The sequence below is a fragment of the Pseudophryne corroboree genome, chromosome 2 (genome assembly GCF_028390025.1).
Source record: "Pseudophryne corroboree isolate aPseCor3 chromosome 2, aPseCor3.hap2, whole genome shotgun sequence".
In the NCBI taxonomy this organism is placed as follows: Eukaryota; Metazoa; Chordata; class Amphibia; order Anura; family Myobatrachidae; genus Pseudophryne; species Pseudophryne corroboree.
This window is the reverse complement of record NC_086445.1, coordinates 569450505-569466678: the sequence shown is the minus strand read 5'-3', so window position 1 is coordinate 569466678 and position 16174 is coordinate 569450505. Positions and strand designations below refer to the sequence as shown.

Genomic DNA, 16174 nt, shown 5'->3' with positions numbered 1-16174 from the left:
TCCTCAGCACGACCTCCACCCGGGAGAGTGGGGACTTCACCCAGAAGTCGTCCACATGATTAAAAAACTCGACAGGTATTGCGCCAGGTCAAGAGACCCTCAGGCAATAGTTGTAGACGCTCTGGTAACACCGTGGGTGTACCAGTCAGTGTATGTGTTCCCTCCTCTGCCTCTCATACCCAAGGTACTGAGATTGATAAGATGGAGAGGAGAAAGCACTATATTCGTGGCTCCGGATTGGCCAAGAAGGACTTGGTAACCGGAACTTCAAGAGATGCTCAAGGAGGATCCATGGCCTCTACCTCTAAGAAGGGACCTGCTCCAGCGGCATGCCGGTTGAACACCGGATCCTGAAGGAAAAAAGGCATTCCGGATGAAGTCATCCATATCCTGATCTAAAGCCAGGAAGGATGTAACCGCAAAAACATTATCACCGCAATTGGCGAAAATATGTTGCGTAGTGCGAGGCCAGTAAGGCCCGACGGAGAAAATTCAACTGGGTCGATTCCTACATTTCCTGCAAACAGGAGTGTCTATGGGCCTGAAATTGGGGTCCATTAAGGTTCAGATTTCGGCCCTGTCAATTTTCTTCCAAAAAAGAACTAGCTTCAGTCCCGGAAGTTTAGACGTTTGTAAAAGGGGTACTGCATATACAGCCTCCTTTTGTGCCTCCAGTGGCAATTTGGGATCTCAATGTAGTTTGGGTTCCAAAAGTCACATTGGTTTGAACCACTTAAATCTGTGGAGTTAAAATATCTCACATGGAAAGTGGTCATGCTGTTGGCCCTGGCCTGGGCCAGGCGCGTGTCAGAATTGGCGGCTTTATCCTGTAAAAGCCCTTATCTGATTTTCCATGCGGACAGGGCGGAATTGAGGACTCGTCCTCAGTTTCTCCCTAAGGTGGTTCCAGCGTTTTCACCTGAACCAACCTATTGTGGTGCCTGCGGCTACTAGGGACTTGGAGGAATCCAAGTTGCTGGATGTTGTCAGGGCCCTGAAAATATTTCCAGGACGGCTGGAGTCAGGAAATCTGACTCGCTGTTTATCCTGTATGCACCCAACAAGCTGGGTGCTCCTGCTTCTAAGCAGACTATTGCTCGTTGGATTTGTAGTACAGTTCAGCTTGCACATTCTGTGGCAGGCCTGCCACAGCTAAAATCTGTAAAAGCCCGTTCCACAAGGAAAGTGGGCTCATCTTGGGCGGCTGCCCGAGGGGTCTCGGCTTTACAACTTTGCCGAGCAGCTACTTGGTCAGGGGCAAACACGTTTGCTAAATTCTACAAATTTGATACCCTGGCTGAGGAGGACCTGGAGTTCTCTCATTCGGTGCTGCAGAGTCATCCGCACTCTCCCGCCCGTTTGGGAGCTTTGGTATAATCCCCATGGTCCTTACGGAGTCCCCAGCATCCACTTAGGACGTTAGAGAAAATAAGAATTTACTTACCGATAATTCTATTTCTCATAGTCCGTAGTGGATGCTGGGCGCCCATCCCAAGTGCGGATTGTCTGCAATACTTGTACATAGTTATTGTTACAAAAATCGGGTTATTATTGTTGGGAGCCATCTTTTCAGAGGCTCCTCTGTTATCATACTGTTAACTGGGTTCAGATCACAAGTTATACGGTGTGATTGGTGTGGCTGGTATGAGTCTTACCCGGGATTCAAAATCCTTCCTTATTGTGTACGCTCGTCCGGGCACAGTATCCTAACTGAGGCTTGGAGGAGGGTCATAGGGGGAGGAGCCAGTGCACACCAGTTAGTCCTAAAGCTTTCTTTAGATGTGCCCAGTCTCCTGCGGAGCCGCTATTCCCCATGGTCCTTACGGAGTCCCCAGCATCCACTACGGACTATGAGAAATAGAATTATCGGTAAGTAAATTCTTATTTTTTTTTTTTAATTGCTCTTGCAATCAGGAGGAAGTGGTGTGCAGTTTTTTGTTTTTTTTTAGGTCTGATAAGTGCTACTACACTCGTCTAGTGCAGGCCTGGCCAACCTGTGGCTCTCCAGCTGTTGTGAAACTACACATTCCATCATGCTCTGCTACAGTTTTAGTATTCCCTAATCGAGAAACTGTGGCAGGGGATCCAGGAACTTGTAGTTTCACAACAGCTGGAGAGCCACAAGTTGACCAGGCTTGGTTTAGCTATCGCCATAGCCAGCTGCCTCAGCCCCCAGGTAAGGAGTAACCCTATGTGAAAGTTACAGCTTGCCCACACCAGAAACATCACCTCTGGATACAGCTGAAACTGACCCTGTGTTCTTCACACCTTCTGCCCAAGAAGAATATCAGATAATGTCCTGTATCAAGTATCTGATGTCTGGCACCCCTTAATGTCTTGTGCAAGGCTCTTGTGCCCCATCTTCTCAGCCTGTGGTATATACTGTCATATTCTTCTGCCGTTAGCAGGATTGTGGTTGGTAGACCTATACCACAGTCTGAGCAGATGGGGCATGGGAGCCCTGCACAAAGCATGACTGGATGCCTGATACCCCCACAGATGTACTACAAGCAGATGAACATGCCTAGCACTGACAGACTATCCCATGTCACAAGATGGAGAGCCATCCTCCCCACTAGAGCCACAGCCCGTGTGTAGAGTAGAATGTGCAGGAAACTGAAATGCTGGGTCAGGTGGATTTTAACACTTATATCCCTACTCCATCAAACTTTTAAACTGGGTTACTGCTGAGGCATCCTGGGTTGAGGTTGGTGTGAAAGGGTCAGATAAAAATTAACGGGTAATGATGTGGTGTGAATGGCGCAACCCAGGTCATCCAACCAGGATCACCAGTCCATGTAGATGATGTCATCTCCACATGCCAGTAGAACAGGCAGTCTGCACACAAATGCAGTCTAAAAGTAGTCTACCCGCTAATATGCCTGATCCAGCCTGAGGTGTGAATGGGGTCCGACCCTACTGTGACACGGGTTGGGGCTGTGTTCGAAAACCCAGATAAGACTTGGCATTTTGGTGGAAAAGGAGTAGAACTTAAGCTGAGTACACACTAGAGCTATGACTGCACAAAATGCCATTTCGTAACGACCTTTTGCCTACATCGCCCAGTGTGTATGCATGATTGTGCGCTCCCGCTAGCGATGGACGCTTGGTTCTATGTGCTGCACACAAAACCAAGCGATGTCGCTAGCATCCTGTATTATGCTAATGGAGGACGGAACAAGTCGTTCCAACTTTCATTAGTATCTCCCCAGTGTGTACATACAATCTAGGGCTGACGTGGATTTGTTCTTTAACTTATGTGGAAATCTGCGCTCAGTGCAGGGATTGGGGGCCTCATATTTTCAGACGCTTACTACTGCAATTGCATACTCTGATGCCATTAGCAAGAGCTAAAAGAAGTAGATAATTCCTTGTTTGGGGCATTCATTTTACATTTAATATCTTATGAATAGTGATTGTAATTAAAACTTAACTTTTATTGGATTACTATTAGTAAAATAAATGTTGCTGTTTTTTTATCTTCAGATACAGTCAAAAACAGTATTGTAATATTGTATCATACTGATTTTGACTTGCTTGAATTATTAACAACGTTCTATGCCAGTATGTGCTTCGTTATCAGTGCTATTCCAATAATTAAGTTACAAACTGGTATTAACATTGTGACATTGTAAAATATTTGATGTAGAAATGCATACATGTAATGTATTATATAATGGGCTAATGTGTCTGTCTAGCACATGCACAGTATAGCAGATTGTGTTTGCATGCCCCCTGCTGACAGATCCATTCAACTGGCAGTTGCAGGAGGGGAAACGCAGTATGGAACTGGGTCCTAGAGGGGGAATACAGATCGGGCGTCTCACTGCTGGTGAGCTTGGAGGCATGGGAGCGATGAAACGGACGATTCAGTCTACGAGTGAATAAATTATTTGTGGGGTAGACTGAGGGAGGCCATAGCCAGATTAAAGGGGGGGTGGGGGGTGGAATGCAGGGCATCCTGTACCCGGGACCCCCTTTGTCAGGGGGGCCCCAGGGACAGAGCACATTGACATCACTAGCTTTCCCTTTTAAGCAGCAGCAGAGCCAGCAGCCAGAATGCGATCAGTACAGGCAAAGACACAGGAATATCATGTTTCACGAGCTACCGACAGAGCATTCTGACCAGAGGAGAGATAGGGCGGAGAGAGCTGTAAGTGACACAGGGATACCAGCTTCTCCACCTTCCCGCCTGGGTGTCTGAGTCCTGTGTAAACTGTTATGCAACTAAACCATTTGGGTCTAGCGAGACACACCCTCCTGAGTCCTGTCCCAGTGTGTAAGTAGTACAGAGGCTGCTGCTATTCTTGCATGTGACAAGATAAATTATTTTATTTTTCTGTGTATTTTAAGGCTAAGTTGTCCACTACAAGAAAAGTTTATGAAATACACTGCTCAAAAAAATAAAGGGAACACTAAAATAACACATCCTAGATCTGAATGAATTAAATATTCTTATTAAATACTTTGTTCTTTACATAGTTGAATGCGCTGACAACAAAATCACACAAAAGTTATCAATGGAAATCAAATTGATTAACCCATGGAGGTCTGGATTTGGAGTCACCCTCAAAATTAAAGTGGAAAAACACTACAGGCTTATCCAACTTTGATGTAATGTCCTTAAAACAAGTCAAAATGAGGCTCAGTAGTGTGTGTGGCCTCCACGTGCCTGTATGACCTCCCTACAATGCCTGGGCATACTCCTGATGAGGTGGCGGATGGTCTCCTGAGGGATCTCCTCCCAGACCTGGACTAAAGAATCCGCCAACTCCTGGACAGTCTGTGGATGGAGCGAGACATGATGTCCCAGATGTGCTCAATTGGATTCATGTCTGGGGAACGGGCGGGCCAGTCCATAGCATCAATACCTTCGTCTTGCAGGAACTGCTGACACACTCCAGCCACATGAGGTCTAGCTTTGTCTTGCATTAGGAGGAACCCAGGGCCAACCGCACCAGCATATGGTCTCACAAGGGGTCTGAGGATCTCATCTCGGTACCTAATGGCAGTTAGTCTACCTCTGGCGAGCACATGGAGGGCTGTGCGGCCCCCCCCCCAAGAAATGCCACCCCACACCATTACTGACCCACTGCCAAACCGGTCATGCTGGAGGATGTTGCAGGCAGCAGAACGTTCTCCTTGGCGTCTCCAGACTCTGTCACGTCTGTCATATGTGCTCAGTGAGAACCTGCTTTCATCTGTGAAGAGCACAGGGTGCCAGTGGCGAATTTGCCAATCTTGGTGTTCTCTGGCAAATGCCAAACGTCCTGCACGGTGTTGGGCTGTAAGCACAACCCCCACCTGTGGACGTCGGGCCCTCATACCACCCTCATGGAGTCTGTTTCTGATCGTTTGAGTAGACACATGCACATTTGTGGCTTGCTGGAGGTCATTTTGCAGGGCCCTGGCAGTGCTCCTCCTGTTCCTCCTTGCACAAAGGCGGAGGTAGCGGTCCTGCTGCTGGGTTGTTGCCCTCCTACGGCCTCCTCGACGTCTCCTGGTAGCGCCTCCATGCTCTGGACACTACGCTGACAGACACAGCAAACCTTCTTGCCACAGCTCGCATTAATGTGCCATCCTGGATGAGCTGCACTACCTGAGCCACTTGTGTGGGTTGTATGGAGGTCATACAGGGACGTGGAGGCCACACACACTACTGAGCCTCGTTTTGACTTGTTTTAAGGACATTACATCAAAGTTGGATCAGCCTGTAGTGTGTTTTTCCACTTTAATTTTGAGGGTGACTCCAAATCCAGACCTCCATGGTTTAAGAAATTTGATTTCCATTGATAATTTTTGTGTGATTTTGTTGTCAGTACATTCAACTATGTAAAGAACAAAGTATTTAATAAGAATATTTCATTCAGATCTAGGATGTGTTATTTTAGTGTTCCCTTTATTTTTTTGAGCAGTGTAGTTATCATTCAATTAGGTGGAGCTATAAAGAGTACCCAGACATTTATTAAACTATTATTTAAAATTAATATACACCATTGCTTTAAATTTAATATACACAATCTATACCTCCCTCCATCACCCATTCCAGGAGAAATAAAATGCTCTCTACCTTGACTTCCTTATTTTATGATTGCAATCACCTGTGTTGAAGTATCTTTCTTTTCAATTATATAGTTCAACACAGGTGACGCCAATCATATATTAAAAGGGATATTCAATTTGGCCCGAAGAGACATCGGGAGTAAAAACCCCCGATGTTTCTTCGGGTGCTGCGGTCGGGCTATTTAATTAGCTCGGCCGGTAATAAGTCCTTTTACACCCGTAAACACACAGGTTAAGTGAAACCTGTGTGTGTTCGGGGGCTGTTATCGGCCATTTTGCTTTGCCTGCTGGAGGCAAGTGAAGCAAAAACCCTGATAAACCGCGGCACGCACCGGCTTATTGGGGCCAATTAAATAGCCCCCGGCGGCAAGATTATCACCCGCCAGCTTTGGGCCAAATTGAATATTTATGTCAGTGTGAAGTCCAGGTAGAGAGCATTTTGTCCCTCCTGGAATGGGACATGTTGGGAGGTATACACCATTTAATATACATCCCCCACCTTCCATTGGGGCCCCCCTGTCTTAAGTGTCCTAGGCACCCCCAAGGGTTAATCCGGCCCTGGGGGAGAAGGACTAATGGGGTTAGGGAATACGGGAGAGAGATGGGAAGGTGCGAGAAGAGAGAAAAATAACCTGTAGCACAGGCCTGGCCAACATGTGTCTTTTCAGCTGTTGTGAAACTACAAGTCCCAGCATGTCCTGCACCATTTAAGAACTGCTAAAACCATGGCAGGGCATGCTTATGTGTGTAATTTCACAGCAGCTGGAGAGCCACAGGCTGGGCAGATCCGATCTAGCGACCCAGTGAATGACGGGTGCAAAATTCTAATATACACTATACAAGGAGGATGTTGAAAGTCATAAAAAATTATACAGGTTGAGTATCCCATATCCAAATATTCCGAAATACGGACTTTTTTGAGTGAGATAGTGAAACCTTTGTTTTTTGATGACTCAATGTACACAAACTTTAATACACAAAGTTATTAAAAATATTGTATTAAATGACCTTCAGGCTGTATTTATAAGGTGTATATGAAACATAAATGAATTGTGTGAATGTACACACACTTTGTTTAATGTACAAAGTTCTAAAAAATATTGGCTAAAATGACCTTCAGGCTGTGTGTATAAGGTGTATATGAAACATAAATGCATTCTGTGCTTAGATTTAGGTCCCATCGCCATGATATCTCATTATGGTATGCAATTATTCCAAAATACGGAAAAATCCGATATCCAAAATACCTCTGGTCCCAAGCATTTTGGATAAGGGAGACTCAACCTGTAGTAGATAATTCATAGGGGTATATGCAATTCACGGCGAATCGCGGCAAATTATCGCCGTTTTTTAATTCGACACAATTCGACAGGTGAATTCCGGCAGGTGGCTGCCGGAATTCACCATATTCAATGAAAAACGGATTCGACATTCCCGCAGGCGAAAAACGGCCGATTTGCCGGATTTTGCCGCGATTTTAAAAAACGGGGAAAAACACGGGAAAAAATGGCGTGGGGTCCCCCCTCCAAAGCATAACCAGTCTTGGGCTCCTCGAGCTGGTCCTGGTTCTAAAAATGCGGGGAAAAATTTGACAGGGGATCCCCCGTATTTTTAAAACCAGCACCGGGCTTTGCGCCTGGTGCTGGTGCAAAAAATACGGGGGACAAAACGAGTAGGGGTCCCCCGTATTTTTTACACCAGCATCGGGCTCCACTAGATGGACAGATAATGCCACAGCCAGGGGTCACTTTTATACAGTGCCCTGCGGCCGTGGCATTAAATATCCAACTAGTCAGCCCTGGCCGGGGTACCCTGGGGGAGTGGGGACCCCTTCAATCAAGGGGTCCCCCCCCCCCAGCCACCTAAGGGCCAGGGGTGAAGCCTGAGGCTGCCCCCCCCCCCCCATCCAAGGGCTGCGGATGGGAGGCTGATAGCCTTGAGAAAAATGTCTGAATATTGTTTTTTTCCAGTAGTACTACAGGTCCCAGCAAGCCTCCCCCGCAAGCTGGTACTTGGAGAACCACAAGTACCAGCATGCGGGAGAAAAACGGGCCCGCTGGTACCTGTAGTACTACTGGAAAAAAAATACCCAAATAAAAACAGGACACACACACCGTGACAAGTACAACTTTATTACATACTGCCGACACACATACTTACCTATGTTGACACGAAGCAGTCGGTCCTCTTCTCCACGGATACCTGAAAATAAAAGATAATTATACTCACCTTCCAGCGTCCAGAGATACATCCACGTCCAGAGTATAATCCAGGTACTTGGCAAAAAAAACAAAACGCAAAGACCCGTGCCAGCGGACTGAAAGGGGTCCCATATTGACACATGAGACCCCTTTCCCCGAATGTGCCGGGACCCCACGTGACTCCTGTCACTGAGGTCCCTTCAGCTAATCAGGAAGCGCTACTACGTGGCGCTCACCTGATTGGCTGTGCGCTGTCTGTGCTGTGACAGCGCATCGCACAGCTCTCTCCATTAGAAACAATGGTGGGAACTTTGCCGTCAGCGGGGGGGTTACCCGCGGTCAGCCGCTGACCGGCGGGTGACCCCACCGCTAGCCGCAAAGTTCCCACCATTGAATATAATGGAGGGCGCTGTGCGATGCGCTGTCACAGCACAGACAGCGCACAGCCAATCAGGTGAGCGCCACGTAGTAGCGCTTCCTGATTGGCTTAAGAGACCTTTCTGTGACAGCTGTCACGGAGAGGTCTCTCTGCATTCGGGGAAAGGGGTCCCATGTGTCAACATGGGACCCCTTTCAGTCCGTGTGGTACGGGTGTCCGGTTTGTTTTTTTAACAAGTACGTGGATTTATCTCTGGACCATGGCTGAGGTGAGTATATTTATCTTTTCTTTTCAGGTACCCCTGGATTCTACTTGGAGAAGAGGACCGATGTCGGCGTGTGAACATAGGTAAGTATGTGTGTGTCGACGTATGAAATAAAGTTTTACTTTCACGGTGTCTGTCTCCTGTTTTTAATTGGGTATTTTTTTTCCAGTAGAACTACAGGTACCAGCGGGCCCGTTTTTCTCCCGCATGCTGGTACTTGTGGTTCTCCAAGTACCAGCTTGCGGGGGAGGCTTGCTGGGACTTGTAGTTCTTCTGGAAAAAACAATATTCTCTAATTTTACCAAGGCTATCAGCCTCCCATCCGCAGCCCTTGGATGGGGGGGACAGCCTCGGGCTTCACCCCTGGCCCTTGGGTGGCTGGGGGGGGGACCCCTTGATTGAAGGGGTCCCCACTCCCCCAGGGTTCCCCGGCCAGGGGTGACTAGTTGGATATTTAATGCCACGGCCGCAGGGCACTGTATAAAAGTGACCCCCGGCTGTGGCATTATCTGTCCAGCTAGTGGAGCCCGATGCTGGTGTGAAAAATACGGGGGACCCCTACTCGTTTTGTCCCCCGTATATTTTGCACCAGGCGCAGAGCCCGGTGCTGGTTTTAAAAATACGGGGGATCCCCTGTCAATTTTTCCCCCGCATTTTTAGAACCAGGACCAGCTCGAAGAGCCCGAGGCTGGTTATGCTTTGGAGGGGGGACCCCACGCCATTTTTTTCCGGGATTTTACCATTCCATCTATAAAAAATAAAAAAATTATTTTTAAAAATATATAAATAATACTTGTGCCTCCAAAAAAGACAAACCAAGTACCTAATCCCTTCTAATATAAATAGATCTGATATTACCAAGAAAAAAAAAACATGTTTTAAATTTTTTTTATTGGTTTCACCCTCCAAAGTGTGGCGGATTGAAAATGACGAATTTACTGTCTAAAAGCACTGCTGTCGAATTTCCAAACTTGAATTGAATACACTTTGGTCGAATTGCAGCACTTGTATCATTGCAGAAAAGTCGAATTTCAAAAAGTCGAATTTTGAAAGTCCGTTTTTTTGACGGAAAGCACTGAATTGCATTGACTATTTTTTTTTTTTTTGGCGAAAAATTCCCGAAATTCGACAATTTCGGGAATTCGACCGCAATTGCATATACCCCATAAAGTGAATGCATGCAATAATTGATTACTAAATAGTCCTTACACCTCCCTTGCAATATGTACTTGGCAGACATTCTTCTGTAGCTAGTTATACCACTAGTATAGAAAAGAGCTTCGTAAATGGGAGACAGGTCGTCCTACTAGGTATAGTATTTTGTTTACATTTTAAAATGGTCTTATACCAGAGAATAATTAAAGCAGTGTCTCATCCAGTTTAAGATTCAGTATGAGAATAAGTAAAAAGGTCAGTATTGTAATATGTAAATACAGATTTATTTAGCCAAAAGAGAAAACCTATAAAAGGAGTAAATACACCAATAAATATATAAAACTGCTTATGTGATGTAGAACTAAATTAGAAATCTATGTAGATTCCAGTCATTCACCGTGATGTAGTCTTTCCACTAAAATTAAAAGCTTTGGACGCCACAGGGCAGATTCAGTTAGGACTTACCACGTGGCTGAGGCTCCCGGGTTTAACGCTTAGTGTTATTCAATGACTTGCCGATTTTCACGAAAGGTAAGCCTCGTAGCTTCCAGGTTAAGTGGAATTCTATGGTATTGCCCCAGACGATGTACTTAGACTAGAATTTGCATTAAGTGGACCCTCTGGGCAGGGCCGGTGCAAGGTCTCTCTGCACCCTAGGCAAAGCTTCAGCCTTGCGCCCCCTAACCTGCAAACCCCACCCACTCTCGGAGGGCAGATTCAGGTGTCCACTAGGTGGTCTGGGTTGAATTGCATCATTATACATATACAGAGGAAAAGGACAACACTTAGTAGACACTGCATCTGCATATAGAGTCTGGTGGGGATATTTAATTGTAGAAACCCCCATGGGTCACATACTTAAAAGTTGTTATCTAGTTTTCCCTTGTAATTGGCAGGGTTCCTCTTACAGGTGGCAGCAGCATTTCTGCGACGCTGATCAGTGCAGACATGTAGTCAGGTGCTGCTGGAGAGCTGGGATCCAGAGGCCTGGGGGAGGTGCACCAGTGCCAGTAGCGCAGAGAGGGGGGTGAATGGGTGCAAATTACCCAGGCCCGGGCTGCTGGAGGGGCCCGGGTCCGATTCCTCCCCCCCAGTACACCTGTAATGTTGCCGGCATTGGATGTGTCCTCTTCCCGGTAATCTCTTCATGAAGATGGCACCGTACATAGAAAGCAAAGACTCTGTGCACTGTGCCAGAGTCTTTGCTCTCTAGTGGTCATCGTCATGTTCCCAAATATCACTTGGAAGATGGCGCTGGCCAGGGAGGAGGGAACAGCTTCCTGTTAAAGTAAGGCAGGAAACGGTCCCTCCCCCACGCCCACCCTTCCCCTCCCCATGCTAAAATTGCTCCTCCCTGTGGAGCTCACAAATTTTTTTTATATATAAAAATATATAGTAATGGGCGTCAGAACGTCACTTTTCTTAAGCCACACCCCCTTTACTGGGGCCCAGCTTGGCTCTCAATGCCCCAGATCATGGCTATGAGGAGCAGCCGTGTGGGTTCCCCTCTAGAGCCATAGTTACATCCACCTCCTATATGCCTTCACATGACTTGATGTTACACGTGTCGGCATGGAGGAAGTGCTGATGCACTATGTGGTACAGCCAGATAGCGGCAGCTGCACCTGATTAGACCCGCAGCAGCAGCCAGTGCAGTGTAATAAGAGGAGGCTGCATACAGAGACATACTTCAGTTTTTTGCTACATGAATTCAGTGGCGCCCTCCAGGGGACCGTGCCCCTAGGCAGCTGCCTAATAGTAGAGCCGGCCCTGCCTCTGGGGAGTACCGCATAGGGTACCCGCAATAATTGAATAGCTCATCGCAGAGCTGCAGCTGAATGGTAAGTTCTGCAGCTAACTGAATGTACCCCCCAAATATGATCCATCATGCATAAGGGAGTAAAATAGTACTATTGGATTTGGAAGAAATTAATCTGTAGTATTTGTTTATCTACCCATCCCAGAATCTGGAGTATTCTTATGTGTTTGTCATTTTATCTGTCAAAAATATGCTCAGTTCGCAGGGAGCAACAAATGCTCAGAACAAATGAATACATATGCACACTTGAAAATGTGCAGCGAATAAAGTGGCAACTCGCGCTTACGTCCAGCGCTGAATGAGGTCTGGGATGTATCCAACCATCCGTCTAAAAAGGACTGTTGGAAAATTGCCCATAGCAACCAATCTGCTGCTTCTAATGTTATACAATGTAATTGGTAAATGATTGCTATGGACGACTTCTCCACTTTTCCTCTTTATAAGGTTTAATACATCTCCCCCTTAATGTACACATTTCACGCATAGACGGGAAAGTGTGGTGTGTGCGTACCCAACAGTGCCTTAACTAGACCTTTTAGTGCTGTGTGCAAGAAACGGCATTTTATGTAAAATAGGGGCAGTGCGCGGCGTAGTCGCGTGCAAAAATATAGTGGCGTGGCTTCATGGGGAATGGGTGTGGCCACAAAATAACACCAATTCATATTACGGTGCACAGTAGTCTCCATTATTCAAATTACGCCGCACAGTAGCGCCACTACACCAGGTAGACCCCCTTTTATACATTACGGTGGACAGATTCCCCATTTTACACATTACGACAGACAGCGTCCCCCTTTTGACACATTACGACAGACAGCGTCCCCCTTTTGACACATTATGGCAGACAGCGTCCTCCTTTTTACACATTACAGCAGACAGGATAGATAGATAGATAGATAGATAGATAGATAGACAGTCAGAATAGATGATACTTTCTCCCCACTGGCTCAGGTAGTCAGACTCCTCGGTGCATCAGCTGCTGGCAGATCTCGGGCGGAGGAGGAGGAAGCAGCAGCAGCACACTGTAATTGGTGGCGCCACCGCATGCAGCTGTCCTTCTCCCACATTGGCTGGCCACCACCGCTGTGAATGCAGGGATGAGGGAAGCACATCCCAGCATTCACAGCGACAGCGGCCAGCCTACCATTAATTACAGTGCGCTGCTGCGGCTCCCCCTCCCTCCTCTTCCTTCTCACCGCCCCCCGGAGCTGCTCCTCTCCTCGATCCAGCACACAATGGCGGCTTGTAATGAGTCAATTTGACTCATTACAATGCAGCTGACTTTAGAGAATGCATGCAGTTGCACCCTCAGGGCGACTGCGCTGTGTGCCAGGCACACCCTGGCACACACGTAGTTACGGCCCTGGTACCCCACCCTTATTTAATTATGCCAGCATCCCACTTTGGCAAAGCTTATTTTTAAAGATGCATTAATTATTTCCCATTCATGTAATTATTCTTTATTTATCCTTTTGTCTTTCAGTTATGAATGATATTATCACCACCATGTTTAATAAGAAGTTTATGGAAGAATTGTTTAAGCCACAGGAGCTTTACTCCAAGAAAGCTCTCAGGACTGTGTTTGACCGTCTTGCCCATGCTTCTATCATGAGACTAAACCAAGCAAGTATGGACAAGGTAATAGTGATAAGAGCACTGCAGATTTTTTGTTTATTTATACTGACCAATTTCTTTAAAAATAGAAGTTTAGAATTTTAATTTATTTTTTCTTTACTGCGGAACAAATTGTAGAGCTTCGTGTAAAACACTAATCTAATTGACTGCACTATGTATGCAAAAATTGTATGAATAGCTTATTCATTTTTATTGATGCCTGATGTAATTTAAGTCTTTTTTGTCCATCTTTACCGCATTCAGCTTTATGATCTGATGACTATGGCCTTCAAGTACCAAGTTCTTCTGTGCCCTCGCCCCAAGGACATCTTGTTAGTTACCTTTAACCACATGGATGCTATCAAAGACTTTGTTCGGGACTCTCCAAGTATTCTAAACCAAGTGGACGAGACTTTCAGACAACTTATAGATGTAAGAGGGAGAATAATGTAGTATGTGTATTATTTATGCAGGGAAACAGTAGAACTCTAGGAAAATAAACACTAATATTATTGAAATAATATTACCTAACAAGTCCTGAGAGCCTAAGGTCAGGCGGTACCATTAGTTCCGTCCAGTTATCTGTTAAGATAATCTAACCCTTGTCACACTTACTGCACTTTGAAACTAGGCAGCTATGTCTGAAGAGCATTTGTTACAAGTGTCAGAAGAGTTTAGGGCAGTGCTGGGTATCCCCAGGGTCACACACGCACCCAAGCCCCTTCTTATTTTATCATATTTTTTTCAGGGTTTTTAACATTGGTTAAAATACCTGCTTAGTTGTTACAGGTCTTCTTGATTAAATGTAAAGATTTGACTTCTTAGTGAGATTAAGGGCAATATGCAACTCTGTGGACGATTAGAAGGCTGGTCCATATGACCCCTGAAGCTTTTCCAGTTGCCGGTCACCGGTCTCCCAAGCCTTCAGAGCACCATAGATGGGTCCTTAGAATCAATGTGTGTTTCTGATATTCCAGAGAGAGAGAGAGAGAGATTGATAATATATATATATATATATATATATATATATATATATATATATATATATATCGTATATACTCGAGTATAAGCCGACTTTTTCAGCACTTTTTTTTGTGCTGAAAAAGCCACCTCAGCTTATACTCGAGTCAGCTTTAGTGCCAGATATGCCCCACAGTGCCAGATATGCCCCACAGTGCTAGATACTTACCCTCCGTCGCTCCCGCGCTGTCTTCTGAAGGAGGGACACGGAGAGCGCAGCGCGCGGCTCTCCTGTGTCCCTCCTGCATCTCCAGCGGCAGCGGCGTCTGAGTGGTAAAGGAAGTGCACGAACCGGCACTTCCTTTAACACACGCCGCTGCCGCCGGAGATGCAGGAGGGACACAGGACAGCCGCGCGCTGCGCTCTCCGTGTCCCTCCTTCAGAAAACAGCGCGGGAGCGACGGAGGGTAAGTATCTAGCACTGTGGGGCATATCTGGCACTGTGGGGCATATCTGGCACACCTGGCACTGTGAGGCATATCTGGCAGACCTGGCACTGCGGGGCATATCTGGCAGACCTGGCACTGCGGGGCATATCTGGCACATCTGGCACTGTGGGGCATGTCTGGCACTGTGGGGCATGTCTGGCACTGTGGGGCATATCTGGCACTGTCGGGCATATCTGGCAGTGTGGGGCATATCTGGCACTATGAGGTCTGTGTACGGGTAGAGATGCATTTCCCACCCTAGGCTTATACTCGAGTCAATAAGTTTTCCCAGGTTTTTGTGGTAAAATTAGGTGCCTCGGCTTATATTCGGGTCGACTTATACTCGAGTATATACGGTGTGTGTGTGTGTGTGTGTGTGTGTGTGTATATATATATATATATATATATATGTGTGTTTTGTTTCTAGTACCAATACCAATTACTCCCTGGCTGGGAGTGGGATTGAGCAGCACAGAACTAACAATTAATAGAGACTCTGGAGACATGGACATGCAGCGCAGGAATTGAATCCTGTTTTTATATATATATATATATATATATATATATATATATATATATATATATATATATATATATATATTTCTCTAACGTCCTAGTGGATGCTGGGGACTCCGAAAGGACCATGGGGAATAGCGGCTCCGCAGGAGACTGGGCACAAAAGTAAAAAGCTTTAGGACTACCTGGTGTGCACTGGCTCCTCCCCCTATGACCCTCCACCAAGCCTCAGTTAAGATTTTGTGCCCGAACGAGAAGGGTGCAATCTAGGTGGCTCTCCTGAGCTGCTTAGAGTAAAAGTTTAAATAGGTTTTTTTTTATTTGCAGTGAGACCTGCTGGCAACAGGCTCACTGCATCGAGGGACTAAGGGGAGAAGAAGCGAACTCACCTGCGTGCAGAGTGGATTGGGCTTCTTAGGCTACTGGACATTAGCTCCAGAGGGACGATCACAGGCCCAGCCATGGATGGGTCCCGGAGCCGCGCCGCCGTCCCCCTTACAGAGCCAGAAGACTGAAGAGGTCCGGAAAATCGGCGGCAGAAGACGTCCTGTCTTCACTAAGGTAGCGCACAGCACCGCAGCTGTGCGCCATTGCTCTCAGCACACTTCATACTCCGGTCACTGAGGGTGCAGGGCGCTGGGGGGGGCGCCCTGAGACGCAATAAAAACACCTTTTTTGGCAAAAAATACATCACATATAGCTCCTGGGCTATAT

At 46.5% G+C, this 16174-nt stretch overlaps 1 protein-coding gene across 2 annotated transcripts in view; it reads left to right on the top strand.

Moving 5' to 3' along the window:
- Positions 1–16174, top strand: part of OSCP1 (organic solute carrier partner 1) — a 110453-nt gene that overhangs the window by 42721 nt on the left and 51558 nt on the right. For both annotated transcript variants that reach the window (XR_010230817.1, XM_063954392.1), the window contains exons 2-3: positions 13366–13520; positions 13761–13928. Coding sequence is in view for 1 of the 2 variants with exons in the window: in XM_063954392.1 (XP_063810462.1) it covers positions 13366–13520; positions 13761–13928 (323 nt within the window). In the remaining variant the exon portion in view is untranslated. The remainder of the gene's footprint in view (positions 1–13365; positions 13521–13760; positions 13929–16174) is intronic.